Source organism: Perca fluviatilis, chromosome 6 (assembly GCF_010015445.1).
Source record: "Perca fluviatilis chromosome 6, GENO_Pfluv_1.0, whole genome shotgun sequence".
Classification (NCBI taxonomy): domain Eukaryota; kingdom Metazoa; phylum Chordata; class Actinopteri; order Perciformes; family Percidae; genus Perca; species Perca fluviatilis.
In genome coordinates this window covers 18,720,728-18,746,821 of record NC_053117.1, presented here as the reverse complement: position 1 = coordinate 18,746,821, position 26,094 = coordinate 18,720,728, and the positions used below count along the sequence as shown (strand labels likewise).

General features: G+C 41.3%; 4 protein-coding genes across 8 annotated transcripts; 1 reads left to right on the top strand and 3 right to left on the bottom strand.

The window, feature by feature from the left end:
* Positions 1 to 4,422: 4,422 nt before the first annotated feature.
* mvk (mevalonate kinase) lies at positions 4,423 to 9,304 on the bottom strand. The gene is made up of 4 exons (XM_039803155.1): positions 8,934 to 9,304; positions 8,429 to 8,576; positions 7,822 to 7,966; positions 4,423 to 4,582 (listed from the first exon to the last, which is right to left on the bottom strand). The coding sequence occupies exons 1-4, from the start codon at positions 9,009 to 9,011 to the stop codon at positions 4,423 to 4,425; spliced, it is 531 nt and encodes a 176-aa protein (XP_039659089.1). The 5' UTR covers positions 9,012 to 9,304.
* Positions 9,305 to 9,415: 111 nt separating this feature from the next.
* mmab (metabolism of cobalamin associated B) lies at positions 9,416 to 11,400 on the top strand. 2 transcript variants are annotated; one of them, XM_039802314.1, is made up of 9 exons: positions 9,416 to 9,597; positions 9,943 to 10,001; positions 10,100 to 10,193; positions 10,288 to 10,345; positions 10,446 to 10,518; positions 10,615 to 10,712; positions 10,794 to 10,858; positions 10,961 to 11,020; positions 11,128 to 11,400. In XM_039802314.1, the coding sequence occupies exons 1-9, from the start codon at positions 9,494 to 9,496 to the stop codon at positions 11,180 to 11,182; spliced, it is 666 nt and encodes a 221-aa protein (XP_039658248.1). In that variant the 5' UTR covers positions 9,416 to 9,493; the 3' UTR covers positions 11,183 to 11,400. The 2 variants fall into 2 exon arrangements, with proteins under 2 accessions (XP_039658248.1, XP_039658247.1); XM_039802313.1 differs by having other exon boundaries at positions 9,417 to 9,597; positions 11,102 to 11,400.
* Positions 10,347 to 16,606, bottom strand: aldh3b2 (aldehyde dehydrogenase 3 family, member B2). Of its 4 annotated transcripts, none has more exons than XM_039802310.1 (10): positions 16,276 to 16,606; positions 14,520 to 14,715; positions 14,315 to 14,425; positions 13,569 to 13,689; positions 13,387 to 13,472; positions 12,964 to 13,045; positions 12,462 to 12,851; positions 12,208 to 12,374; positions 12,008 to 12,107; positions 10,347 to 11,914 (listed from the first exon to the last, which is right to left on the bottom strand). In XM_039802310.1, the coding sequence occupies exons 1-10, from the start codon at positions 16,329 to 16,331 to the stop codon at positions 11,715 to 11,717; spliced, it is 1,509 nt and encodes a 502-aa protein (XP_039658244.1). In that variant the 5' UTR covers positions 16,332 to 16,606; the 3' UTR covers positions 10,347 to 11,714. The 4 variants fall into 4 exon arrangements, with proteins under 4 accessions (XP_039658244.1, XP_039658243.1, XP_039658245.1 ...); XM_039802309.1 differs by lacking the exon at positions 16,276 to 16,606 and adding an exon at positions 14,804 to 14,920; XM_039802311.1 differs by lacking the exons at positions 14,315 to 14,425; positions 16,276 to 16,606 and adding an exon at positions 14,804 to 14,921.
* A 275-nt stretch (positions 16,607 to 16,881) lies between these two features.
* On the bottom strand, positions 16,882 to 26,088 carry ube3b (ubiquitin protein ligase E3B). The gene is made up of 27 exons (XM_039802306.1): positions 25,527 to 26,088; positions 25,187 to 25,354; positions 24,906 to 25,023; positions 24,638 to 24,697; positions 24,443 to 24,547; positions 24,252 to 24,348; positions 24,060 to 24,145; positions 23,854 to 23,936; positions 23,610 to 23,715; positions 23,389 to 23,509; positions 23,088 to 23,265; positions 22,480 to 22,646; positions 22,188 to 22,355; positions 21,908 to 22,079; positions 21,706 to 21,824; positions 21,493 to 21,607; positions 21,280 to 21,379; positions 21,078 to 21,197; positions 20,810 to 20,986; positions 20,601 to 20,711; positions 20,354 to 20,491; positions 20,203 to 20,268; positions 20,054 to 20,112; positions 19,737 to 19,919; positions 19,373 to 19,484; positions 19,188 to 19,280; positions 16,882 to 19,114 (listed from the first exon to the last, which is right to left on the bottom strand). The coding sequence occupies exons 2-27, from the start codon at positions 25,345 to 25,347 to the stop codon at positions 18,923 to 18,925; spliced, it is 3,207 nt and encodes a 1,068-aa protein (XP_039658240.1). The 5' UTR covers positions 25,348 to 25,354; positions 25,527 to 26,088; the 3' UTR covers positions 16,882 to 18,922.
* Positions 26,089 to 26,094: the final 6 nt, after the last annotated feature.

Sequence of the window (26,094 nt, the reverse complement as noted above, 5' to 3'; positions counted from 1 at the left end):
GCTTATGTACAATAAATCTTTGCATATGTGCAACGAAGTCTCTCCTGATTGAAATACTAACGCTCACCACGCATCCAGCTAAATTTAAAGCTTCAAATCCAAGAGCAGCTTTAAAAACAATGATAAAATAACTCAACTTAGTGCTTGCTTCCTTAACTGAAAGAGCTTTAACACAAAGATTCTCTGAGAACATTAGAGACGACAGACACCAGATGATCCTTTTGGAAATAACTGCAATTCACACTGATGGAAATGCTTGCTAGGAAAACAAACAAAGAGCATTTGGAAATCTATTCAGAGGATTTTAAACTAAGAGAATTCAGTATGCTACAGGCTGCAGGCATAAACAAAGACTGAACTCGCAGGTTCTTTGATTGTTTTTTTTTCAAAGAGAGGTTGAAACAAGGTTTCCTTATAACCAATTCCACAGTAGTACCCACACACTAAAGGATCCTCCTAGTGCAGCCTTCTCATCATTTTCTGCCACTCAAATCATTGTTTCAGAGAGGAAGAGAGAGTGAGTGTTTGAGGATCACAGAACATTGAAGTCTGACAGTTTGGCTTATCAAATTCAAGACAAATCCATTAGAGGATGCAGTACAGCCTAACAAAATGTGTGATTAATTTCAATCAAATGCATAATTTAAACTGGAGAGGTAATTACAACAGCAGGTAAAGTAGGGCTTGGTATTTAATTAAATCATTGCCCATTTTTTCGGCTGTAGACCTTCCTCAGAGCATGATTAGTGATAGCCTATATCTACGACCTTCCACTTCCGGGATTGCTCCGTTGCCGCCGGAAATTTCACCGTATGTCCTTTTTTTTTTGGCCGGATGTCCGTTACCTTCCGCTTTCTTTGTGTTGGGATTTTAAACTCCAGTCGAACTATGAGGACCATGGTTAAGTGCTTAATGGCTTCTTTTTTTGGGGGGGAATTTTTGACAGGACAGCTGAAGACATGAAAAGGGAGAGAGAGGGGGAATGAGAGAGTCGAACCCGGGCCCGCTGCATCGAGGAGTAAACCTTTATATATGGGCACCTGCTCTACCAACTGAGCAATCCGGGCGCCCCCAGAGCACATTTCTCTTCCATCCCGGAATGCTGTGTGGACTAGCCAGACCCTCCTCCGCGGCACTGTGGAGGAAGGTCTGGCAATGTGAGAATAGTGATAACAGCAAATCACTCATCGACACGTTGTACAAGACAATAAATGCAATGACCTTATTCAACACAGGTGTTCAGCAGACTGCACCCAAAAGGGGCGCTAACCCTAAGATAGCCAGAAGAGGCAAGTGAAGGGACAGGGAGGGACCCAGTCTTAGTAACTATCTATTTATTTATTTATTTTTTTAGGAAGATTGTTTGGCATTTCTTCTTTTTATTCGATAGCAAGAGAGAGACAGGAAAGGCAGGGGAGAGAGCTGCGATAAATTGCAGCAAAGGGCCCTGGGCCAGATCTCAAACCTGAGATAGGACACCTAAATGGTACGCGCTCTTCCTGGTGAGATACTGTAGCGGGTGCCCGAGGGTTAATGACTAACAAAATACAATCTAGTGTAGAGAAAATAAATACAAGAATACAACAGATGTATAATGCATCAAATATTTAAAGAAAAACTATATGCCTGTGATTTGATATATCACTTCCTCTAATGAGACTCACTTTTTCAAGGCCAACGCAGAGAGGATGGTGAGCCATGTTTGGTCTCCATGTAATGCCAGGTTATTGCATAGTCCAGATTTCCTGCTCTGTTTGCTGTTTAATGCTCAGAAACACAGATTTTAAGAGCTCTTTGAAAGGCAGCTTCCAATTACCTTTGGAGGGTACCCTCTATTTCCAATCTGTTCACACATATCATTTGATTTTGACATTAAGTCAGCAGAAGATAAGCAGTCTCAAAAACCATAACTCCATGTAACCATACCCAACTCAGGCATACTATTCCCTTTGTGTGTTATAGGTGAACCTAGCCTGTAATGTAGAAGAGCATTATGGTACTGGTCTACTCCATAGCCTAAAACCTAATCATCCCTAAAAACACATGTGTGGCAACATGACATACACACACATACACATACATACACAACTCAACAATACAATACATATACCACACACACAATATATACAATATACACATACACAACACACATAAACAACATATACACACACATACACAAACACACACATATACACACACACACACACACATACACACACACACACACACACACACATACACACACAATACATACACATATACAAAAAACACACACACACATACACAACACAAAGAGAGCAGAGACAGAGAGACACAAACAGACAAAGACAGAGAGAGACAGAGAGAGAGAGAGAGAGAACACAACACACACACAGAGAGAGAGAGACACACAGACACAGAGACACCAGAGAGAGAGAACAGAGAGAGAGAGAGAAAGAGAGAGAACACACAGAGAGAGAGAGAGAACACACACACAAAACACACAGCACACACAGAAACAAAGATACACACAGAGAGAGACACAGAAAAAAAAAGACACACACACACACAGCGAGCACACACAGAACAAAGGAGGCAGAGACACACAGAGGGAGAAAGACACACACACACAGAGAGATGAAAGAGCACAGCAGAGGACACAGGACACCACACAGTGGACAGACACAGTACACACACGACACACACACCCACTGAAGGACGAGACACGACAAGTAGAGGAAGCATAGACACAGTGAAATTAGAAAAACAACAGTGGAACACACCAACATTACTAGCACTGAGACCAACACCAAAGAGAAGAAAATAACATAGAGGAGAATACAGATACACAAGACAGAAAAAAAAAAGATAACACAGAAAAAGAACACACACACACACACCACACACACACACATGCACACACAATGCATACAATCACACATACATACATATACATACATACACATACACATACACACACATATACATACACACACACATACACATACATATACATACATACACATACACACACACACACATACACACACACACACACACACATACACACACACACACACACACACACACACACACACACACACACACAAAAAAAAACAAACAAAAAAAAAATAAGAAAGAAAGAAGAAAGGAAAGATAGGAGAGTGAAAATGGCAGCACACACACAACAGTGAGAAGAGACAAAGAGACAGAGCCACATGAATAGACACAGATGAAACAGGGAAGAAACTGGAGGAATAAAAAAAAAAAAACACAAAAACACAGCACACACACAAACACGACACTAAGGAAAAAAGACAAAAACAACAACAACACAAAAAGCGCCAGCCAGACACACACAACACAACCCAAGACACACACAGCGAAACACCACCCCTCTCACTAAGCAACAGCACACAGGGGAAATAAATTGCAATATGGTGGAAGTGACACTCAACGCAAGGAGAGAGAAGTAAGGGGAGGAAAGAAGCATTAAAATGAAAGAAAAAACGGAAGTAACACACGGGGGAGGAAGAAAAATAGTAACAAACCAACAAGAGGAGATGGGAAAGGAAAGGAGAATAGGAGTTAGTGAAATACACAGATAGACTGAAACAGAAAATAGAGGAGAACACGACATTTAGAACAAGATATAAGAAAGGAACATGAAGGAAGACAATGAAAATGTGTACTCTTTAAAGAAAAACATATTAATAAAACAAAAAAAAAACCAAAGAAAAAACGCCAGTACACCCAACCCCCCCTAAGAATGAACGGCACACTATAGGGAAATCAAAATCATTAAATGGATAATACACAATGATAAAGAATAAGGGGAAAATGAAAGAGTATGGAGCCAAAGGAAGGTAGACCAAGAAACTATAAAAGGAAAAGTGAAAGGAAATGGAAACCCAAACAAACCAAAAAAATATTAGCAGGCCACCCCATCACAGCTTGCACCCTAAGGAACCAGGAGACACCCCAAAGCCCCAGCACACCAAACACCACTACATACATTAAAAAGGAGAACTGAAAAAAGGCTGGATGAAACGACAAAACTTACCCAATAGAATCACGTGAGATACAAAATATAGAGTAGCTACAAACAAAAAAAAAAAAAAAAAGGGAAAGCGAGACAAAAAACAAAAAAAGAAAAAAGGAATGCAAGCTAGGTAGGAGAACAGCGCGTCACAAACACCGGAAAAAACACAACGCAATAGGGCGAGAAAGCAAAAAAAACAAAAAACACAGAAAAAAACGCCCAACAAACATAACAAAACACACAAAACAAAAAAAACCCCCCCCGGCCACCTTAATAAATATTTTTATTTATTGTACTGCAGGCTTTTTGTATTGCATTATACTGCACAGGCATTCATGTTGTAGGGTACTGCACACAATATACATACACAGATCAGAAAAAAGAAATGTAATATAATATCCTCACCTGGCAGTGTTATCCCCCTCTTTGAGAGGAGTGGGGATAGTTCCACTTGCACAGAGCAGAGCAGCAGCTAAACACACGGAGTAGGCAGCACTTGACCCCAGTCCTGTTCCAGTCGGCAGCTCCGACCACACAGTCACCGACAAGCTGGGCAGCTCACTGAGGAAATAAACATGAAAACTGAGCCTTTGTTTGTATAAATTATACTGGATCTATGACCAACTTATTTAGTAATTAATGGATCATATCCCTTTCTTTACTTGTACTGTACTTAACCATATTGCTGGTATAGTTACATTCTATTCATAACTGTTTAATGTTAAGTAATCCATACACTGGGCGTCTGGGTAGCTCACCTGGTAGAGCGCCCGCCCAAATATAGAGGTTTACTACTCGACGCAGCGGCTGGGGGGGCTAGACTCCGACCTGTGGCCCTTTGCTGCATGTCATTCCCCCTCTCTCTCCCCTTTCATGTCTTCAGCTGTCCTATAAATAAAGGCCTAAAGTGCCCAAAAAATAATCTTAAAAAAAAAAGAAGTAATCCATACACTCCTCTATGCAACAGAAACTTGCTTGACATTGCTGTCAATGTCTGTCAGGGAAGCTGTCTTTCGGCATACTCTAAACTAATTGTCCGGCTTATCTCTCGAGGGAAAAACACATCCACACTTGTTAAAGGCTGCAGTGTGGCCCAGTGCCAGACTCTCATTAGTGGCCATCCTGTCAGAACCCATCACCTCTCTCAAACACGGCAGCACCATGTCAGCGCAGATTAAACCTCTCGACAACCTGCAGCTCTAATGTTCCTAAGCATCTTCCATGCTTGCAGCTGCTGGAGTCACTAAAACTAACATCTGGCCTTTCTGTCGCTCCCTCTTTACTATCTTCATTTATAGGTGGAGGCAATTTCTCAGATGCAGTGAAAATCACCCTCAAATCCATGATCAAATCTACATCAATAGTGAGCACATTTTTGCAAATAAAGCATTTCCAAAGGAGCTGGAATGACTTCTGCTAATGACCAACACATGTGACATTGTATAACCTTTTTATATTCTGCCAGTTCAGTATAATTTTATTTCAACAAAAACATCTCAACGTAAGCATGTACAGTGGTCACAGTACAACATGTAACATGTAATAAGCAAGGTAGCCCAACCAGGATATACTAGTACAGTACACAATACAGTACACCGTGCTACACATAATTAGCCCAATTAAATTTGAACTGGCTTGTAGCTCACACAATTCAGGTCTGGGAGGCTGTAAATGTTCCACAAGATTGAAATGTTTTGCCATAATAACATATTATTGTTATACACACCTATTGTCACACAAAGTAATAGCTGATGCAGTTTTAACAGTTGGGTCACCCGCAATGAAGGTTACAGCTGCAGTTTTTACCAGCCGCGACAGTAACACTGGTATTTTTGAGCGAGCGCGCGCGTGTGTGTGTGTATGTGTATGTGTGTGTGTGTGTGTGTGTGTGTGTTCATCGCAAAATGTGATCCTGGATACACCTACTGTAACAGGACCTGATGCAGTTACAAAACTTTAGGCTTAAAGTTATGGCCTTAAAGGTTAAAGAAGTGAGCTTGGAACCGGGAGGTCGCCGGTTCAATCCCCGGACCGGCAGGATAAAATCTGGGTGGGGAAAGTGAAAGAGCAGCGCTTGTCCCTCCCTCATTACCACCACTGAGGTGCCCTTGAGCAAGGCCCTTAACCCCAACCACTCCAGTGGAGCTGCTCAGTGGCCAGCAGATCAGACTGTGGTTGTACTGGGCAGCTTCCAGGTATTAATGTGGAACTGTGTGAATGTGACAGGTTGTTGTTGCAAATGAGAATTTGTTCTCAATCGACTTACCTGGATAAATAAAAGGTTAAAAAAAAAAAAAAAAGATGGGTGTGGTCCGAGTAAGGGCGCCGGAAGTATTGGGGTAAGAAGTAGGAAAGGGGCCATTGAGGGGGTGTGAGAGTCCTGTACAGTAAACATCACTGTCTCGTAGGGCTGGGCGATATGGAGAAAATCAAATATCACAATATTCTTGACCAAATACCTCGATATCGATATTGCTATCTTTCTAGGGTTGACAATTGGTGCTTTAACAAAATATCTTCACACTTAGATTTTAGATAAATAATCATTCATCATAATAGAACAGCTAGAACAGTCTGGTAAGTTCAGAAAATCACTTTACTGTAATGCAGCCTTTAAAACCAGTAAAAGACGACACTTATGTCATATCACGATATCTGAAATCTAAGACGATATCTAGTCTCATATCACGATATCAATATAATATCGATATATTGCCCAGCCCTACTGTCTCAAGAAAGTTTTAAAAAAACTGTGAGGGTAAAAAAACGAAACACAAACACTTAACTGCCCAAGGGTTTGTGTTCCTGCAAGAAGCTCAAGCACAAAGCACAGTCCCTCAGTCCTTTTTTCTCTTTCTTTCTACGTGAAATGATACTGCCTTCAAGTGTGGCCAGAAATGTCGAGATCATAAAACGATCTGACAGAAAACAATAATTGTAAAATATATAGTCTACTTGTGCTACATTGGGGGGTTAAAGAACACAATAGGACGACACACAAATGGGCCATTTAAGTGACACTCCCACTGCCGCACAACCCTGCGGCGAATCACTGGATCTCGGCTAAACACACCTTTAACCGTTGGGCAAGGGAGTCTCAAATCTAGTGAGGACCCCGTTCCTCCGGTTCTCCTCAAACTGCAACACTCATTGCCTGCAGGTGACGAAAGTTCCAAATCTGCAGGGCTAGGTTTGCGCAGACAATATTGCTTTCCATTGCCTGCAGATGGAGCACATTAAAGGTGCTCTAAGTGATGTGACGTTTGATGTTTTTAGGCTACAACATTTTTTGTCACATACAGCAAACATCTCCTCACTATCCGCTAGCTGCCTGTCCCCTGAACACACTGTAAAAAGACGCGGTCTCTGAAGAAGGAGTTGGTTGAGTCATGAATATGCATTGTGGAAGTAGCCTACGTGCTAACGCTGCTGCAGTGATGGCTCAACCAGCTCCTTTTTGTCGGTTATTGGCTGGAACACTGTTTGTTATGGTTCGTGGGGCAGTTTGTTTTTTTGCCGTTTGTGGAGCCTGGGCTGTTTACAGTGACCGCGTTTTTTTACAGTGTGTTCAGGGGACAGGCAGCTAGCGGATAGTGAGGAGATGTTTGCTGTATGTGACAAAAAATGTTGAAGCCTAAAAAACGCGTCACATCACCTTTAACTGGATGACATTTGCTGGGCCTGGCCTCTAGTTTTCCATAGTATCAATAAAATCTGTAAGGTGTAATGTGTTTTTTTGGCCATCTGAGCTTACTAGCTGCAATAATAAAATGAACAGAAGCTGAGAAGAACTATCTCACCCTGATCCAAACAGTGAGAGGTAGATGTAGAGGAAGGCTAGGATGGCCATGTTGCAAGTGTCCAAGTTTCCATTGGTGACACCAATAAATTCACGCAGTCTTCTTATAAGTTCCGCATCCAGACGTTTCGTCTCTTCCCTCTTACCTGTTAACATTAATTACAAGAAACAGCAATCATCAAAATCACTAGAATAATATCACAACAACTCACACTAGGCACTAGGTGTATGAAAAAGATACATGATAGTGTATATCTAATGAGAAATTATGATATTCATCTGGCAGAAGGAAAGCTGTCACAGTTAACGGTATGTCCAAAGACCAAAACAAAGTCCACAGACAATGTGCAGAAGATGGAGCTTATCGCTGCTTTGGAACCTAAATAGACATTATTTTAAAGCTGTGGTAACTAATATGATGATTAACGTTATATTGAAATGAAATGTTCATTAATACAAACACAAGTGTTTTTTTTGACATTGCAAAAAATATCAAAAGCAAAATGTCCCTGAGCGTACTGGACTATGGGATGCATGATGCAGATCCAACAGTAAAAATGACAGTGTATCTAGGCGTTAATGGTCCCCAGTGCGGCACCTTCCCTTACCACAGTAATAAGCAATAAGCTGCTTCAGTTCAGCTAGGTTCCAGCAGAGGAATGTGTCAATATTTGGGAGGTTGATGCAAACATTGCCAGTAGTGTTGCCTTTTAAATGTAAATAGGTTCTCATGTTCAAACTCACAGCAAGAGCCACCTGTAAAGGAGCATAGAACACATTGTGATTAAATGGTCAGACTTTTAGCCAATTTAGTGCACATCATTTCAAGCAATGTTCCAAGGGCATACCATAGTTTGTCGTCTATTGATTTTTTTACCTTTCTACCTTCCAGGATATTTATTCGATTACATTTATTTGCAGAAAGTAGGAAAATCAACTTTTAGAGATATAAAGTAGTTACAGCCTCTGGAGGGTAGGAAAAAAAATGCATGTGTTTTGTTGAAGACTGGCTAGACATTTGGTCCTGTATGGGTATCGTATCGTTTTTTGCTCTGATTGGTGTACCCATCTTCACTTTAAAAATCTCATACGTTAGCTGTATTTCCACGTTACCTTTCCGTGCACAACCGCATGCTCTCCGTGGAGGATCGCCTTCCCTGGAGCAGACACGAATACGTCCTTGAGTTGCATTTCGGTAACAGTTCCCAGAGTGTAAAGATCTGTCCACAACTGGGCAGCTTTAAGTTCAACTTGTGACTGACAGTTATTATTAGCTTGCTTTGCCACCTTTAGCTAATGTTAATCCTCTGAAGCACTAACCAGCAATTGACAAATCTGTCTCACAGCTCTACGTTTTTCATGAAGACTCGACAATAAAAGAGAGCTTAACAAAGCATCAGAGCAACAGAGGATCCTCAACGAAGCATTTTACAAACATGTTACAAACACAGACTGGAGACACTGAGGAGGGATATAGGTTTGGCTTCCAGTATCCAATCAGCGCAACAGCTAGTTGAACATATATTATTTTGTCCAATCAGCGTCCCGAGCTCTTAAACCACACGGTGAGTTGACCAATCATGCGATGAAAACGAAACGCCCATTAACTACGGACACCACGGAGGGGCAAAAGGCGTTTGTCCTTAAGCAGCTAGCTAGCCTTTAGCTTTAACATGGCATCGTTTGTTATTAAATCTGCCCACCTACGTTATGTTGTACGGACAGGGAAGCTCATGAACGGGAATTGGACAAGAAACACATTTTGTTCAGACAGAAGGTAGTTATACATCTCAGCTTATGTTCATGTCACTCATGTAACGTTAACTGTCTTGTGTATGTGAATAGGAAATATTACCAACTAAGTAACACTTACAAGGAATTTGCCTTGGTGGTTGGTGCATGCATACATAAACATATTAAAAGGAAAAATGTTACATATGTACATTATATACATGCATTGTTAGTGCTAGCGGTGTAGCTGCTACACAATGATACTTTAGCACAGTAGCTTAAGTCTTAGCTGTAGTTTTGGTTCTAACTTTAAAGACCCAGTTAAACGAAAAAATACATTATACAGGATTTTATCAAAGTCCTTCTCTTTTATTTTCCCTTCTCCCTACAGGTATGCCACTGAAGGAGACAACAAGGTACCCAAAATATACACCAAAACTGGAGACAAAGGTTGTTGTTTTAACTTAACTAGGAAAACAATACATGTTAAAGCACTGTTACCGTAGTGCTTAAAAAGTTGACTCCATTCTTGCTATACCCCCTAAAAGGTTTCTCCAGCACATTTACAGGAGAGAGGAGGCCAAAGGAAGATCATATTTTTGAAGCCTTGGGAAATACAGATGAGCTGTCATCAGCTATAGGGTGAAATGTCTACTATTCACCGGTCACAATTCACTTTAAAACTTAGTTCTATAATCTGCCTCACTTGAAATGACTGTTGAATTGTGCATTACAGCTTGGCCAGAGAATTTTGCCTTGACAAAGGTCACACGTTCACATATCAGTTGGACAAGGTTTGATTTTCATTTAGCATTTAATAACTTCCTTTATTGCAGACATTCTACCTCAGCCAGATATACAATTTCTGACGGTATTTTGCTTTTTTCATTGCAGATACAGTGCATTTTACAAGACGTGGGCTCCAATATTGCCACCCCTCAATCATCTGCAAGAGAAAGTCACATAAGTAAGCACTTGCTGGGTGGTCTAATGCAGTAAAATATTGTCTTGTTTGCTTGAATATCTCTTGGGTTTATTTATTTTTCTGTTCCGTTTTTGTAAGGGAGAACAAAATTTACTGCTCAGCCAATTGCAGACCTGGAAACCTGGATAGATACATTTACAGAAGAACTCCCTCCACTGACCAACTTCATTTTACCTGTAAGCAGATTTGTGCCTCTGTGAGACAAAGTTCTTATGAAAGTCCTGTTGTACTGATACTTAATGCTTTGTGTATCACAGTCTGGTGGAAAGAGCAGCTCAGCTTTGCACTTGGCTCGGACAGTGTGTCGGAGAGCAGAGCGCAGGTCAGTTGCAGCATGCTCCTTGCCTTTAATGGCGTAAAATTACCTCCTTTGGCTTGCTTTTCCAGCACAATACGTTCTGACAGAGCTTTGTTCTTACTTTAGTGTTGCTCCAATTGTGCGAGCAGGCGAGGCAGATCCAGATGTTGCTAAGTTTTTGAACAGGTCAGTTAAGTTCTTTAAAATAATATGAGAACATGGATCCTCTATTTAACATCTGATGAATATCCCAATATTTTCACTCAGGTTGAGTGACTATCTGTTTACCGCAGCCAGATATGCAGCCACAAAAGAAGGCAACGAGGAGAAAATCTACAAAAGACCTGAATGAACAGATTCTCACATGGGGAATAAGACAAACACCTAATTTGTTTTTTGGGGATGGTTGGTGTTGCAGATATTTCACTTTTATTGTTCATATATTAATAAATATGAATGTCTAAAATTGTTTTAATCAATGAAACTTTAACATAATGTTAAAGCATAATGTGAGACTACATGCAGTAATAAACTTCACTGTGGCTAAATAAACCATTCAGCCAATACATGTACCTCCTGGTTATTTAATTTTGCACAGGTAATGTTTCATCAAACACCTTTAGTTGAGTTTGTGTACAGTTATGGTACTGCAGCAGAGTAAATACTAGAGTTTTTCCTTTTTCTTGTTTGTTTTACAATTGTCATCACCCAAAAATTGAACAACCACTGTGTTTATAGCTCCTCCTCTGTTATATGTGGCTATACGCCATTAGGTTTTGTTCTCAGCTATTTATAATACATTTGCATATCAGGACTGTTGAGGGGTTAGGGGGCACTCTGCTTTCTTCCAACATGGCTCCGTTATTACCCTCCCACAGAGTCACAGGATCTGGCACCAGCCCTGGCTTCTCTGGGACAAGGTACAGGCCCATGACATTAAAGACAGATTGCGGTCCTCATAGGGCGGATAACGCAGATAGGTTACACACTCAAACCGTGTTCCTCTTAGCAGACATGATTTCCTATGAGAGAAGGTATCAAAGCTGTAGCGGCCATGGTAGGAACCCATTCCACTGGCACCTGTCAAAAAAGTGTTGGGACAGTTCATTTATAAGGCAATGTTATTCCACCACTATGTTTGGCATAATTTGTACACTGCTGCCACTGACTTACCAACTCCACCGAAGGGCAGAGCCACCATCAGACTCTGCAGGACGCTGTCATTAGAGCAAAAGCTTCCACTAGAGGTCTCACTCATTAGCCTTGAGATGACCTGCATTGTCAGAAAGGCCAATACATGATCAGAATACACTTCAGCAACACCCGGCTCATACAATGAATACAGAGTGTCTTAACCTGATGCTGTCATGTACCTCGTTGTTTTTGGAAAATGCATAAACACAGAGGGGTTTCTCTTGCTTATTAATGAAGACAATTGCTTCATCCATGTTGTTTACAGTCAGAACAGGAACAACTGGGCCAAAAACGTCCTGTTGCATGATGGGATCTGATTCCACAACCTCTGTCAAAATTGTTGGGGCTTCAGACAGAAAAAAAGGTCACAATAGTATTAAATTTATTGCGGATTGCTTTGTTTCAGAGAATCCCACACACACACGATGCTTACCGATATATTTCTCTGCTTCTATCACTTGCCCACCCACAGCCACTTTGCCTGATCTCCACAGCATGTCTCTCGTACGGTTGAAGATCTCTAGATTGACCATGCGGCCGTAACTGCGGGACTCTCTGGGATCAGAGCCGTAGAACTCTATCAGGTAGCACTTGAGGGCCTGCACCAGTTGTGCTTGTATATCAGTGTGGCACAGGATGTAGTCAGGAGCCGCCAAGCTCTGTCCAGCATTGTGAAAACGTGCCCAGGCGATGCGCTGTGCGGTGATGGCAATGTCACAGTGTTGGTCCACATAACATGGGTTCTTGCCACCCAAAATCAGGGTGACAGGTGTGAGTGTGCAAGCTGCAGCCCGAGCAATTCTGCTTCCCTCTTTCCTGTTGCCTATAGGGATTGACAGACAATTGACTTCAAGATTATTTCAATAAATAGATCACAAAATTATTTTATAGCTATAAAATCTTATAAAGTTAAACTAACATTAGTTTAGCTTTACCTGTAAAGAAGACATGGTCAAACCTAAGTTCCACAACTTCAGGCAAGTCATTTGCGCCTGCAAGAATCACATGGAAGCATTCCTTGAGGAAAAACAGGAATTTTAGATCAGACTTTACATTTTTATTGTAGCATTACTGCCAATTAATAAACGGAGTACAAATGCAGAATAAAAAAGTTGGAAATCAACTTTTGAGATAGCCTTTGATAGCAAAAGGTGGATGTTTCCATAGTCCCAGTTTTAACCACATCTGATCTTTTTAAAGTCTCATGTCACATTAAAACCGCTCATTTGAGTCTGAACGAATGACTTCTTTAAAAGCACAGATCAAAAGAAGTCCTTCTACTCAAAGTAAAAATAAGTTAGCCTTTGTGAGACCTTAAGACAAAAGTATGCCGTCTTCCCTGCTACGTAATTACTCACATTGTCCAAGTAGAAGGGGATAAGACGATGAAGAAGCTCTGCTGTGTGAGCGGTGTACTCGGAGGGGCTGATGATTGCACAGTTTCCTACACAAAATAGTAAAAGTATCATCACTAAGCCTGCGTGACGACAAATACTATAATTAAACTGATTATGAGAGGATATGTCTCGAGTCTCTGCACCTGCTGCGATGGCCCCTACCAGTGGCACCAGACACGTTTGGACAGGACTGCACCAGTTCCCCATGATAAACACCACCCCCAGCGGCTCACTAACCATCAGACACTCGTCCAATGTAGTGGACTACATCAGACAAGCTCAAAATTAGGTTACAAGTAAAACAGAACTCTCATGAGTGAAAGTTTATCAGGTTGACTTAACAGAAAGAAAAAGATGTCATTCAAAATACAAAAAGGGCAAGGCAACTTAAAGCTGCAGTAGGTAGTTTATTTTTGGCATCATTGGGAAACAGATTTATAATAACCTTTTAGCATATTGTAATTAAAGTGGCCTAAGAGAAAACTAGACTTCTGCAGCAACTCCTTGGCTCTGTTATCAGGCTTTAGAAAACCTAGCAGTCTCTGGAGACTTTGGCCAATCACAGGTCATTTCAGAGTGTGTTTGTATTGGCTGTTATGCAGATGCGTGTGTACGTCCCTTCGGTAAACACTCAGTTTACCATAGCAAATGGCTAAGGGCTGCAGCTCATTCAAGGCTAAACTATTAGGTATTACTTTAAATTCTGGTGTTTTTTTTTGCAAACTACCTACTGCATCATTAGGTTTTAATTTGCTTTGGCAGCCCGAGCACAATACTTTCACTTCTTTGTAATAGCGAGATGGAATGTGTAAATCATGAATAATCCCAATATTATGAAGAGGTTATTGGAAGAAAGAAAAAAAAAAAAAAAAAGGCAGCATGGTCTCACCAGGTTTCTTTCCACATACTGCGGCTGCATCCACTTCTTAAGGTTGTTGTTGGCATGAAGTGCCTCATTTTTGACAAGAATCAGTTCTGACACGACGGTCTCAAACTTTGGCTGGTTAAAAAATTTAAATTAAAAGCCTAATTGGACCATAGTCTCATGTTTTTAAACAAGCACAACCACTGTAGGGAACTGCTTCACCACTTACCTTATGAAGGTCCCTTCCAAGAGCATCCACAAAGCCACACTCGTGTTCCTCCAGCATCTGCACCACAGCCTCCAGCTGAGCCAGTCTGAAGCCCTCCTTGAGGGTGCGTCCAGCTTGAAAGGCGACTCTTGACCTCTTCAGCAGATCCACGCACTCCAGAGGATATGTCTTCAAACAGGGCTCCCCAAGCCTGGTCCTGAAACCACAGCCAAAATCACTAGTTTTTAACACAGGAGTACAATAAAAAACACATCCTCGGTCCTAGTTCATAACCATAGGCCTACCTTCTACATGTTAACCGGCCATTCCTCTGACAAGCATAGCATGCCCTTATTTTTCCACTCATGTCAAGAATTATCGACTGCTGGACTTTTTTCTGAATAGAGTTAGTGTGCAGTTAAGCCAATGCAGCAGTTAGCCTAAGTAAAAGCCCCACTGAAAGGGAGGGTAGTGAAAATCCTGACGAGTCCAGCCAATCAGGGAGTGACGCCCAGATTGAAAAGTGGCTGATGGAATGCCACTAGTGGTACAACGGCTTAAGCCGATCCCTCGAGTGGTACGCCACTCGTGTACCACCGGCCCATAGGCTATCGTTTCCTAACGGCACATGACACCATACAAAACGCTACATCGAGGAACATTAACCAGGCTTATGGCATAATATTTATTATTCACCATAAATAGGCTACTTTGAATGGTTTGTGGCATAAGCACAGATATAGGATATAAACCGCTAGGGCCGTAGCCAGGGTTTAGAAATTGGTGAGTTCCAGAATTTTTGTCTTTTAATAGTGCTTTTATTGCATTTCTGGATGAGCAAAATTCATACCAAAATGATACCTACAAACAAAACCCAAGCTATAAACAAACTATCTTTAGGGGGCCTGTTGGCAAAAATACTAACCCAAGTAGCCTACATTTACTCAAGTACAATGTCAGAGGGAAATGTACTTTTTACTCCACTAGGCTACATGTATTTGACACTAGTTACTTTTAATAAAAAAAATAAAATAAAAAAAAACATGATATGGTGCAGCAGTAGCCTACTACACTGGCTCCACAGTCCACACTGATGAACTATACAACAAAATGCTCTTACATGTATTTTGTTTGCAGTTACACCAGTATCCTATTCTATTTTTTCACTTTGAAAGGCGCCATTCTGCATAATGAGTAGCCTTCTTTAACTTTCGATACTTTAAGTAGGCCTACATGTTGTTGACAATAGCCTATTTACTTTTACTTTAGTAACATTTTGAATCGACTTTTACCTGTTAGGCTACTTAAGTATAATTTATATCAGTAGGCCTAGGCTCCTTTCACTACTGGTGACTTTGGCTAGTCTACATCGGTAGCCTACATAGGCAAGGATATCTGAAATGATGTTACGGTTTGTCACTTATAGCGACCTAACACTTCAATAATCAAGCCGTTAGAAAACGCCATGTGCAAGTGGAACACAAGCGGCATAGGCTACCACCACACAGGGTATGGCTTATGCCGCTGAAAGAGTAGCGGAATAACATCATCAGCCACTTTTTTCATCGGCGCAACAGGTAGGCCTAATGTATGAGTCTAATAATCTTTAACCCAGCTCCCCCCTCCCCAACGCATGAGGTATCTCATTAACTGACAGAGCTTGCACACAACACGTTAAAAAGCCATGTCGCCCACATAGACTGTAGACCATCTATGGTCGCTCCCAAAAAATTTAGGTCTAGGCCTACATTCGTGCAAACTGAATATTTAACGTTACCTTCGTAGCGCTTTGAACCATTTGGCTGGAGAAGGGCTCGTCGGCGGACTGCTCATGGCTAGGCCTACTCTGCAGGTTCAGGTGGAGAATTGTGAAAGTTCTCCCAGCACCTTTAACCTCTCATGAAAAGCCACAGGGACCGAGCACAATGGAGAATATGAATTAGGCTTGCGCATTTACACCGTAATCCGCCATGCACGTTTTTCAGGAAAACCAGAAAATGTGGTGTTATGAGACACTCTCAATCCCACAGCCATGTTGATGTTAAACGGAGTTTGCTGTCAATCAATAGGCCTACACTTTAGTCCTGTGCGCTGAGCCACACTGGTGTTGTTCAGACTCAGCAGGTGTTGGTAATAAACTAATTGCTTAAATGCAAAGAACTGAGCCAGTGCTTTGAGAGGGAAACACACTCATTGTGTTGTAAATAATTTAAAGTAAATTACTTTTATAATACTGGTGTATCCTATATGATTTAATAATTTTACAGGAGGGGGGGTTACACATAAACAAGTCTTACATGGGAATCTCCTTTTTCAACAACACGCTCCATACTGTAGTGCAGCCAGTCTCAGACACTTTAAAAAAGAGATGGAAACTTTCACAGGGTGGGAACATTTCCAGGATCATTTTTATTTTTTGTACTAAAAGAGCAGATAGTCAAAGGTCAGCTTTAGCAGTCCACTGTTACACTTAAAGTCTAGCCTAGTCTTGACATCATTTTTAAAACCGATGAGTGACCTCATCACGAGACAGACAAGCTTGTGAGGTATCTTTCATCTCTTTTGCACACTAACACACACCAGGTGTAGCATGTCGCATAAATCCATTCACAGTGTTTCCACTTCTTGCTGGAATAGATTAAAAGGAGAAAAGCTGGAGTAAGATCCTCAGGACTGATTTGTCAGATCTGAAAATAGTGTAATCTCATTAGTATACTGCAGGTAAATTCAATACAACCAGTCTTATATCATTATAATCACTTTTTTGTTGTTTTCCCACAAGTTAATCGCCATTATATTACTAGTTAGAAACAATAATGACCAGTATGCTCTAAAGCTTGTGTTACTTATTAACACATACTCATTCATGACAGAAAAAAACTTGTTTTGCATAATAAAGAACATGGTAAATATTTTCTTTTTAATCCTTTAAAAGTTACAGTCCTCTTTCTGCTAAATGACTAACTTCCTTTCCTTTATGATCTAATTGAACCCTGTGTAAAGTAGTATTTAGGCTGATGGGGTAACATTCACCCTCATGTCCCTTTTACCCCAACAGCCACAAACGGCAGAAAGGTGCGCAACATTTCCATCCAAGGGAACATTAAATCAAGCAGTCACATTTGGTTGACCAACCAGTCCATGACATCATGTTGAAAGGTTTTTAAACCTCAAAATTCATTTTCCGCATGGCTTAAAAAGTCCACAGAGATCCGAGGGCATCGTAGTAAAACCCTCCTCGGTTGTTGTTGTTCCAGTGGTAATAGAGTGGTTGGGTTTCTGCGCTTTTTTGTTAGCAGGAGCGAGAGATAAAGTCCAGGTACATAGCCCCCGTTTCTATGGCTTGTTTCCCATAAACGTGGTTATTGGTTACAATTGGAATACAGTCAGACGTGAGAGCAAAGGGGGGTGGCATTATATGAGGCACTCAGCGTTATACAAAGGTGTAGTGAGAAATCTTCAGTTTTTCTAGTATTTAGTATGAACACTTACATTATTGATTACCTTCACTACATATATTTTTTTTTTTTTTTTTTTTTTTAAGAGTGGTCAAGCACAGACGTGTTCCAATGAACAGCTGTATCTGCTTCGCTGGGCAGATACAAATAATGCCCAAACATTTCCAGTTTCTTTTTTACTCAAAAGCAAAAATGCTACAGCAAGGACATCTTTTCTAAATCAAACAGCATGATCCATTTTTTTTTTGTCAAGAAATTGTGCTGCTTCACCAGAACTGAGGCAGATGTTCAAACGAGAACATAAAAACCAGAGGGCGGACATCTTTCTCAGGGCACTGCAGCGTCTTGTAGTGGGGGAAAATGGAGTCAGGTCAAAATGATTCTCCTCAAAATGGGACATAATGTAATCAACACAGGATCACTGCTGTGAGCCACTACTCCATGGAGGTTGAACACAAGACATTGATTTGTCTTCCATTTATGAAAGCTGCATTATGTTCAGCAAAACATTTTAAGACTCATCCAATATCAGCTAAAAGTTGCTTGGATAATGGAGTCCGAGCTTGTAAGTATATTAACAATGCATCGCTTGGTTTTACTCGAGTGAGTTGACCACGTGTCTAATGGCTTGCATTGCATCTGTATTGCTTTCTAGTTCGCTTTAAATGGGAGTGCGAGCATGATTCTGTTAAGCCTGAGAAACAGAGATCTACCCACTGTATATCGATATTTCATCAAGATAAATAGGCCTACAAGACGTTGAATTTTGGCAAAGGGAGATGCAAAAAATTGGATTGTGCTGCAGAAACAGCATCCCCTTTAATGCAAGGGAGTGGGCTGATTGTTAAAAAAAAAAAAGAGACAAAAGGAGAGTTTGTAGGTCCTTTATGAATCCACTTTTGTTTAGGTGATGCCCCTTTGACTTGTGACTTTGACTCCTGTGAAGATTGTCCTGATGCAACTGAGTTAGGAGAGCTCAAAGCCTGTGTTCATACTGATAGCGTAGCGCAGCTTGTCGCGCAAGATGCTCTTCTTGCTGTAATTGGGCAATTTTAGCAGGTTGAAGCATGTTGATGAAGTGGGAAGTCGACCACCAGGCTCCTTCTTGCGGATTGTGAAAAAGCCCCTAAGAACACTGCCAAGGGTGTCTCCGGTGTCCTAGACACAGGAAATGCTCCGTTAGTACAAACGTAACACATGCTGCATCAATTTCCTCCTTTTTTATTCTTACCTGATCATCTGAAACTTCCACACAACGGATGGAGAAAGGTGGTTTGAGGTAGGCGAAACCTAGAAGAGGCGGCCTAGAGCAGCTGGTAACAAACTGTAAAAACACACAAGAATAAATGAGACCGTGGTAAACCACTTGGGGGTAGAGATGAACAGCTTTGGCTATGGCAGTTGCAAACACTTTACTTTAAGGAACATAGCCCTCTCTTCAGCAGTGAAGTCACTGGACAGGATGTCCCACAGCCAGATGATGACACGATGGCTGCTGTGAAAACCTCCATAGTAGACCGTGTGTTTCCTGAGAAAGCGAGGAGAAGACAACAAGGATGAGCATCTCTGTGCACAGGAAGCATAGATGAAGGAAAGTCTATTGCACCGCTCTAACAAAGTGTTTGGATTGAGGAGACTTCTGAATTAACAGGAACATCCTGCTAGATTTGGGACACATTTACTGAGGAAACATCCATTACAATGAGTACAACCGTTGCGGTGGCAACAGCAAGTAAAGAAGAAGAATTTAGTCATCAAAGATGTCTGAAATGTCACGTACTTGAGGTCATCCAGATCAATCTCGGCATTGTCTCCCGAGACAAGGCGCTGAACCTCGGGCGTGGAAAACATGTGCAGCCACTCTGGGTTAATGATGCTGCGGAAGCCTCGAATGAAAGCGCCCGTTTGCTCCTTAATCTGTGTGTGCATCCGGAAGTGAGCCATGAGGTGAATGTAGCTGATCCTGCAGGAAATGGTAGAGTTTACGTCAGAGTTAGACAGTGATCTCTTTGAGTACACGTCAAAAAAAGGACAACATTTCAAATTTAAAATGGGTCAGTAGCGTTATTTTTTCGATTGCATATAAAATGTACATACTTGTTTTCGTTGATGACTGGCATGGTTTTCCCCCCAGGTATCAACTCATGACACACAAGCTGTAAGGGAAGATAGAAAGCAGCTTTTAACTTGTGAATTTCCGGTATTTAACTACACTGTATCGTATCTTCCACATTTTCTGTTCTTACCTGCCCCATAACATCCTCATCATAGGATAATGTCAGTCCTAGATCCCCTACATCTCCATCATAGCGCTGAAGAAACGAATCAAATGAAAGATGTAAGATGAAAATGGGATAAATTAGTTCAAAAACAAAATTGTCTGTAATTCTAGCCGACCTTAATGGAAGTGAGGTTCTTGTAAAACTCAGAGTCCAGCGAGGGCAGCTCGTCGATGGAGCTGTAGAAAGTGCTGTGGTGGTGACCCAAGACTTGACTGAGGAAGAAGGAGGCAAAAGGGACGTCCACAACAATGCCCTGAGCATACAGAAGTTACAGTTACATATTTACCGAAGATCACCCAAAGCAGTGTTCAGAGTAAGATCAACAAATGGGGGCATTTTAACTTTTTTTTTAGAAGACATACCTCATATATGGCTTTCCCAAGCATCTTCCCCACAAACTCAAACAGCTGCAAATGATTCTCATGGATGTAAGATGTGGGTGAAGGATACAACCTTTCATTTCCACTCGTAGTCTACGGAAAATAAATAGCATATCATACAAAACAGTAAAATCAATGTCAGCAGCAGAAGTGTGATGATTTAAAAAAATAAATAAATTTGCCTGACTTACCCTGAACAGGTTGAGAGCAGGATTGAACACTTTCTTAATGATCTCCTCCAGAAACTCTTTGAACACACCATCCTGATCGATACCAGCCTCGTCTACTCCCAGGTCGTTGACAAACTTTACACGAATAACGCCTTTTATGGAATTTGCTGGTAATCTGCGGAGCTGGTCATATCCATCCTTTAGGACAGGGAAACACAAAGTGTTATTATGGAACAACTGACAAAGACATTTTTGCTCTCCTTCAAAATCTGATCTGTGGACTCCATACCTCTAACATCCGTGAGCGACGAATGGTAATATGGGTGACATGTGGTGAAGCAGAGCTGGTTTCTACCAATCCTAAACTTTCTTTTTCCTTTGTAACGATGTTCCTGAACAGCAGCACCCTCTAAAGTGAGAGGGAAAGTAAATATACAATTGAAAAATTTAAAAGACACTCTGCCTTAAAACAAAGGATCCTTTTTACTCACGTTTTTATGTGGAATGACATGCGGGATGTACTGTAGTAAAAGCTGGGCTCTTCTCTTGCCTTTCTCCAGCTCTTGGAACAACAGGCTGGGCTTCAGGTCCCTGAACGCAACCCCACAAAAGATGTAAAGGCGAGCTTTCAAATGTGACCACAAAGCAGAAACAGAAGGCCGATGTGTTTAGGATATTAACAACTATTCAGTGTTTGTATTTACTTGCGTAGCCAGTGATCATCAGGGGTGAATCGTCGCCTGCAGTCCCGCTCATAAAGCACCATCAACCAGCCATGAACACTGTGAAACAACTCCAGTTTCTCTCCTTTAGCGTTTTCTATTAAATACCAAACAACTTTTTCAGTAAAAAAAAAAAAAAATTCAATCAGGTGCCATCATCATATCCGTCAAGATTCAGTGAGGTCACGCACTCACCTAAGATGCCATCCCATATCATCTTGTACACAAATGTGTTCAGAAATGAAGAGATTGTGAGGAGTTCCTCGATCTTGAAAGATGTTTGTTCTTCATAGACTTCAATGTCATCCAGAATTCTGTAACACATTAACAGTGCGTCATGAAATATTGCTGCTACATTGGGCAACACATAAAAAAAAAAAAAACTACGTAAAATTACGTGATGAGGTGCCGTGAGCAGTCACAGAAGAGCATGAGCATAGCCAGGAGCTGCTTGGACTCTTCAGTGTCATTGTTCAGACACTCCATGAAGAGTTTGAGGCCTCCCTGAGGACCCAGCTCACAGATGAAGGCCCAAAGTTTGGGCAAAAGTTCATCGAGATGTGTCAGACCTGCAGATAATGCACAGTGACAGACTCCATGATGAACTTTCCAGGATGTTTCCCAAATACTGTATACGGTTGTATGACATTAAAAAAAAGAAAGATTCTGGTACTGACCGGTGAGTATCTGGAGTCGTATTTGCGTTAATGTAGACAGAGCAGTCTGGTAGAGCACACAGATGCTGCACACCTTCTGAACTTCAGCTGAGTCGACTCGCTTCCCTCCAACTGGTTTCAGGATGTTCCGTACAGAAGCCGACTTCTGAAACGCTCGCTTGAAGAGGTCTGTCAAAACACAGACACAATATATCGGGATGCAAAGAACCTTCAAGGACCTCTTGAAACCTTTTTTCAAACTCAACAGACTGTGCTTACCTTAAAATAGAATAGGTTTGGGTTTATCACTCACTTTTAACTGGTAGATTGTTTTGTGATGTGCTAGGCTGCGGGGGTGGGGGAGTGGGCTCCTGACTCTCCAGCTTTTTAGAGAGGACGTCGCTGAAGAGCGTCCGAATGACAGAAACACCCCACAGGTACTGGAGCTGTTTAGTGACCAGCGGCATCGACTCATTCAGACTACAGAGAACGGGAGACAGAGGAAGCAGAAGGGAGAAAAAGTCAAGTACACATATCTGGCATCCCTTTTTTTTTTTAAACAAAAGAATATTGAATCCACTTAAATACAAGTCAATCTGTTATTTGCAGAAAGGACACAAATAATGATGCTTTAAAAGGCATACAACACATGATGGCTTGGTATGCAGTCTACATAGACACCAAATTTCTAGCTAAAGCTCTTCCTCAGGAGGGACCAGGCAGTATATCAAGACATCTGTGTGTTCTGTCTTTTAAGCACAATTGATTTTTGTGCTTCCAAAGAAATTAAAATTTTAACTTTTGCATTTAAAAAGGGCCTAAAACCTTTTCTCTGTATATTTTTGGTCTCCTGGGAACCCCCTTTTCTGGTTAATATTAAGTTATTGGATTCATTCAAGCAAATTAAGGCATTTCACTGACCCGTAGTCTACAGTCTGAGAGAACCAGCCCAGGACAGGGTGCCAGTGGGTAAGGTTGGACTTCTTTTGGGATACATATCTCTGGCAGTAGGACAGCATGTCAGTCAGGTCCTTCACAAAATGATTGGCCTCCTCTTCAAGGACTTTCTCATTAAGGAAGCCCAAATGAATCAGATTGCCTATAAAACATGAGAAAGACGGCATCAGCAACTGTAAAATTAGCAATCCACAGGACACACAATGATTCTCCGTGCACAACTAGATTGCATCGATAAAGCGCATATTTATCCAAAATACTATACCAAGTAAGCAGAGTGTGTGGCTCCCCTCAAGACACACACAGATGTCCAAACACTGTTCTTCCCGGCTGAGAAACAGAATGAACTTCCGCAGCAGGTCATGCGTCTGGATGGACGCCATACACTGTGGAGACAGAGCCGATATTATAGCCTACTCTGAACTATCATTCAAACTATAATATACAGTACCACTATGCAACAACAGCACAGGACAGGGATTTTACCTCTGGAGTAAGCACATTGAGGTGAGATACAATGGCTGGAACTGACATGATGTGAAGGAGGAATGATCTTAGCAGGTTATCAGAAAAGTGAGCAGCAATGACTGGCCTGAAAAAAAATGGATTTAGTTAAAAGGACAGCCTGCAAATAAAAACACGAAAACACAAAGCTAAATGGATATAACTGAATTGGATATAACACGTCGAATAGCAGTTAAAACCATTACATTACCAGCTCTCGGCTCACCTTAATGACAAAGAGAAGATAGCTGTTAGAGTGCCTTTGGAGAGAGATGGTTTAGTACGAGCCAAGCCATTGGTCAGCAAGATCTAAACAAGAAAAAGTGAAGATGTCATACAATGTGCTTTTTTATTAAAATGACAGCTGGCACTGAAATAGAAAATAGGTGTTACGCTACTTCAACTAAAAAAGTATGAGCTGTAATACTGAACCTGGAGTATTGAATAGAATCCCTTTTGATTGAGATGGCCCATAATATTTTCACAAATCCTCGTCAAAGCGGGTCTTAGAGCTTCTCCTAAAATAATGAAGGGAAGCTATTATGTTTTTCTCTGCAGAAAGCATGTCCTGCAATAACAAAGTTATGTTTATAATAATGACCATCAGCTTGACTTTAGACTTACCCTTCCCTCGGACTATCCGCCAGGTTGAAGTGTCTGTGAAGGTCACCAGCATGGTGAGGTACAGCGTTACCAATTTATTGTCCTGAAGTATGTCAGGCTGCATATGACAAAACAGACGTGACGTGACACGTACAATTAAAGTCATGAAAAGAATTTCAAAACACATTTTCCAGCATCAAATCGAGACTAACCTTTAAATTTTTCAGTAGTTGACAGCAGGTCCACAGTACATCTTTTATCTGTTTGAGCCAAGGAATGGTGAGGTCTTTGGAGAGAGCCAAGGAAACATACCAGACCTGAGGGCCAAATGCAAGAACAGTCACTGAGAAAGGAATCACATTTTAAAGAATGCTTGGTATGTGGATGGGATGCATATGCACACTCACTTTCGGTTCATTTTCAACCTCCATGCTGGCAAGGATTGCACGACAGAGCTTCTCGAACCTCTGTGTATTGCACAAAATTACAGTCATTTGAGCCACACAGCACAAGAGACGTGTATAAACTTCTACTGTTATGTTTACAACAGTCTCTCAAATGTCTCCACAAAGGTAAGCATTAAAGGCTAACAGAAACAACATTAATATGAAAGTAATGACCTTGTGTACTAATGATTGTTATTAACGTAACCTGAATAGCATGGCTGCAACTCACCATCTTATCCTCTTGGCAATATACGAATAGTAATTTCCGAGCAATTTTGAAAATTGAAAGTGCATTTCTTTTTGATGTCCCAGTTTCAGAAGCTTGAAAATAGTCATCAACCTCTTTCCTGGTGAGACACAGACAGAAATTATTGAGCCAACGATTACATGAACATGAAACCAAATATTTATTATTTTACAATTGATATTCATGGCAACATACTGAAGTCAAAGGTCTTCAAATTGCAAATAACTAATACATCAGCAAAACATTTTAAGATTGGAGACTACCGTATTTGCTTCTGGAGTCTGCAGCGACAGAGAAATCTCCTGACCAGGGCTTGGATGTGGATTGCTGATTTTTCCTTGTCCTTATGTCCTCTCCTTTCCTCCCTGGCCTGCCTGGCTTTGTCCAGGAACTCGGACTTGGCGCTTTGAGGTACACTAAACATTGTGCACCTTGGAAAAAAAGAATTAAAAAGTACTTACTATACCCTGATGATCCGCATGCTTGTATTGATTACATTTTGACAGTGGCTTCGGAGCACATATTTGCGCTTTAAGAACATTGTGACTGACAGCATCCCAACAACTGCACATCATCACATTGCGTTGCTTTGAGTTAACTTACCTGCAATATTCCTCAAATTAAGATTTTGCCTGGCCTATAGGCGCCCCTGGCGCTATACCCCCTCAGTCATTTGGTTGTCCTTGAGATCCGAGCGGGCGGAAAACCAAACAAAGATGAAGACTAACTTGCCATCTCTGGAGCAGCGGGCGACACAGGAAAGATGGAGCTGGGATAGTTAGCAGACAAGGCTAGTTCGCCGCTGCTCCACTTGATACTGTCTTACAGAGAATCTCTTCACATTCATTTAGCGTTATTTATCATCATTGCGGGGTTAGGTTTGATCCCGTATCAATGACAGCCTAAAAAACACGGGTGACATACCGTTTAGAAATGTAAACAATGAGAGCAGATCCGTACATCGACTGCAGCCATTAATCCCTGTGCCGCACTAAATGCGTCCGGGTAGCGTTTGTCTAGAGATGTATAAATCGGGAGAGTATTTGTCGATAGAATGTCTAGCTATATGCCAACCTATCTTTGTTCGTTTTGTAACAACAACAACTTTGTATTTCTGCTGGTGGATAATGCTTTCGTCCAGTGTGTTAGGTCGGTGGTGGGGGGGACTGTT

Excerpts from the sequence above, each read along its gene's own strand:
- ube3b (XM_039802306.1), bottom strand. The coding sequence starts at position 25,347 with ATGTTTAGTGTACCTCAAAGCGCCAAGTCCGAGTTCCTGGACAAAGCC. Across the intron at positions 23,716-23,853 it reads ATCTTCTCTTTGTCATTAAG|GCCAGTCATTGCTGCTCACT; the intron begins GTGAGCCGAGAG and ends ATTTTTTTTCAG. Across the intron at positions 21,825-21,907 it reads TGCTCACGGCACCTCATCAC|AATTCTGGATGACATTGAAG; the intron begins GTAATTTTACGT and ends AATGTGTTACAG.
- mvk (XM_039803155.1), bottom strand. The coding sequence starts at position 9,011 with ATGCAACTCAAGGACGTATTCGTGTCTGCTCCAGGGAAGGCGATCCTC. Across the intron at positions 7,967-8,428 it reads GCTTATTGCTTATTACTGTG|GTAAGAGGGAAGAGACGAAA; the intron begins GTAAGGGAAGGT and ends TAATGTTAACAG. Across the intron at positions 4,583-7,821 it reads CTCTCACTGTTTGGATCAGG|TGAGCTGCCCAGCTTGTCGG; the intron begins GTGAGATAGTTC and ends TTATTTCCTCAG.
- mmab (XM_039802313.1), top strand. The coding sequence starts at position 9,494 with ATGGCATCGTTTGTTATTAAATCTGCCCACCTACGTTATGTTGTACGG. Across the intron at positions 9,598-9,942 it reads ACATTTTGTTCAGACAGAAG|GTATGCCACTGAAGGAGACA; the intron begins GTAGTTATACAT and ends TTCTCCCTACAG. Across the intron at positions 10,346-10,445 it reads TCACATATCAGTTGGACAAG|ATACAGTGCATTTTACAAGA; the intron begins GTTTGATTTTCA and ends TTTTCATTGCAG.
- aldh3b2 (XM_039802309.1), bottom strand. The coding sequence starts at position 14,865 with ATGAGTGGAAAAATAAGGGCATGCTATGCTTGTCAGAGGAATGGCCGG. Across the intron at positions 12,852-12,963 it reads TGACCATGTCTTCTTTACAG|GCAACAGGAAAGAGGGAAGC; the intron begins GTAAAGCTAAAC and ends CAATCCCTATAG. Across the intron at positions 12,108-12,207 it reads CATTTTCCAAAAACAACGAG|GTCATCTCAAGGCTAATGAG; the intron begins GTACATGACAGC and ends CTGACAATGCAG.